At 46.9% G+C, this 1,794-nt stretch overlaps 1 gene segment (V, D, J or C); it reads right to left on the bottom strand.

The window, feature by feature from the left end:
• Positions 1–69: 69 nt before the first annotated feature.
• On the bottom strand, positions 70–690 carry LOC122545275. The segment is given in 2 exon segments: positions 70–398; positions 584–690. Coding segments are annotated over 2 exon segments (378 nt in total).
• Positions 691–1,794: the final 1,104 nt, after the last annotated feature.

Genomic DNA, 1,794 nt, shown 5'->3' with positions numbered 1-1,794 from the left:
TTCAGCATTTGTGATTTAGAAAGTTTCAGTATTGAAAGGGTTATTAAGGGAGGATTGAGGTTTACTTACTCAGTCTGAGCTTGATTCCTTTACCGAATGTCGAGGGTAGCTGTAATCCTGCATATAGTAATAGTCAGCGACATCCTCATTCTGAACGTTGCTGATTGTCAGGGTGAAACTGGTCCCTGATCCACTGCCGGTGAATCGATCGGAGACTCCTGTAAATCGATTTGTTGCAGCATAGATCAGGAGAGAGGGTTTCTGACCTTCTCGCTGCTGGTACCAAGCAAGGTAGCTGCTAATGCTTTGACTGGCCGTACAGGTGATGGTTGCAGTGTGGCCCAGTCCCACTGATAGCACCGGGGGAGACTGGTTCATGATGATGTCCCCACTGATACCTGAGGGGTCAGAGAGAAACACATTGAAGTCAGAACTGTCACAGAATGAGCCGGTCAAATGAGAGATTGTTGGAGACACTGAGCATTCCTCTGGTTTAGCATTTTCCCTTCAATCACAAGTCAGTGGAATTGGAGTGAAATGGAGAGCAGCTAAAGATTCAAGGTGGAAGGAGAGAGATTTGTACCTGTGATACAGAATGCCAGGGGCCAGATCAGCTCGATGTGTGAAATCATGGTGTGTACTCCTGTCCCTGTGCCTGGTTCCTGATAAACTCTCCCTTAACTGGGCTCTGCTTTATAAAGCTGCAGCCTGTGAGAATCTGACTGGGTGTTCCTCAGTATGTAAATTGCATCAGGCAGAGAGAGCCACGTTAGCCCCTCACACTTCCTCTTCTCTCTCTCTCTTTGTCTCAGAGAGTGATTGATGTGAATAGCACTGAATGAGGCCATTTGGCCCATTGTATCTGTGCTGGTAAATATAGATCTGATGACACTAATCCCATCCTCCAGCTCTTGGCCCATTACCCTGGAGGTTACAGCAACACAAGGGGATATCTAAACACTGCTCCAATGTCATGAGAGTTTGTGGGTCAACCAGCCTTTCAGGCAGTGAGTTCCCGACTCCCACCACCCTCTGGGTGAAAACATTCCTCCTCAACTCTCCTCTCACTCTCCAACTCGACTGGGCCTGGACCCACTTGAGTTTAGAAGGATGAGACGGGATCTGATTGAAACATATAAAATTCTAACAGGGCTGGGCAGGGAGGAGGTTTCCCCTGGTTGGGGAGTCTGGAACCAAGGGATGCAGTCTCAGGGAGATACGAGGACTGAGATGAGGAAACTTTTCTTCACTCAGAGGATGGTCAACCTGATAAATTCTCTACCACAAATGGCTGTGGAGGATAAGGAACTGAATATATTCGAAAAAAAATAGAGAGATAGTTGTTTTGCATTTTAACAGCATGAAGGAATTGGGGAGAAAGCAGGAACATAGCATTGAGAGAGAGGGTCAGCCATGATCATACTGAATGACACACAAGACTCAAAGGGCCGAATGGCCTGCTCCAGCTCCGAGTTTCTATGTGTCCATATCTGTGTTACCTTCAATCTCTGTCCCTGGTTATTGAGCCCTTTACTCGTGTATAAAGTGCCTTCCTGTGCAACATATCACTGCCAACAATTATCTTATACCTCTCTATCAGGTCCCTCTCAACCTTCAATGCTCTAAGGAAAACAATCCCAACCTTTCCAATCTTTCCTCATAACTGACCCTCCATCCCAGGCAGCATCCTGGGAATGCCCCCTCTCAAGTACAATCACATCCTTCCCAGAATGTGGTGACCAGGACCCCTCTCTCTCTTTTACCCTTTCTGTCTCACATCTGCTACTTTGATCT

Source organism: Chiloscyllium plagiosum, unplaced genomic scaffold, assembly GCF_004010195.1.
Source record: "Chiloscyllium plagiosum isolate BGI_BamShark_2017 unplaced genomic scaffold, ASM401019v2 scaf_95443, whole genome shotgun sequence".
NCBI classification, from domain to species: Eukaryota; Metazoa; Chordata; class Chondrichthyes; order Orectolobiformes; family Hemiscylliidae; genus Chiloscyllium; species Chiloscyllium plagiosum.
The sequence above is the reverse complement of the archived record's forward strand: the minus strand, read 5'-3'. Positions and strand labels throughout refer to the sequence as shown.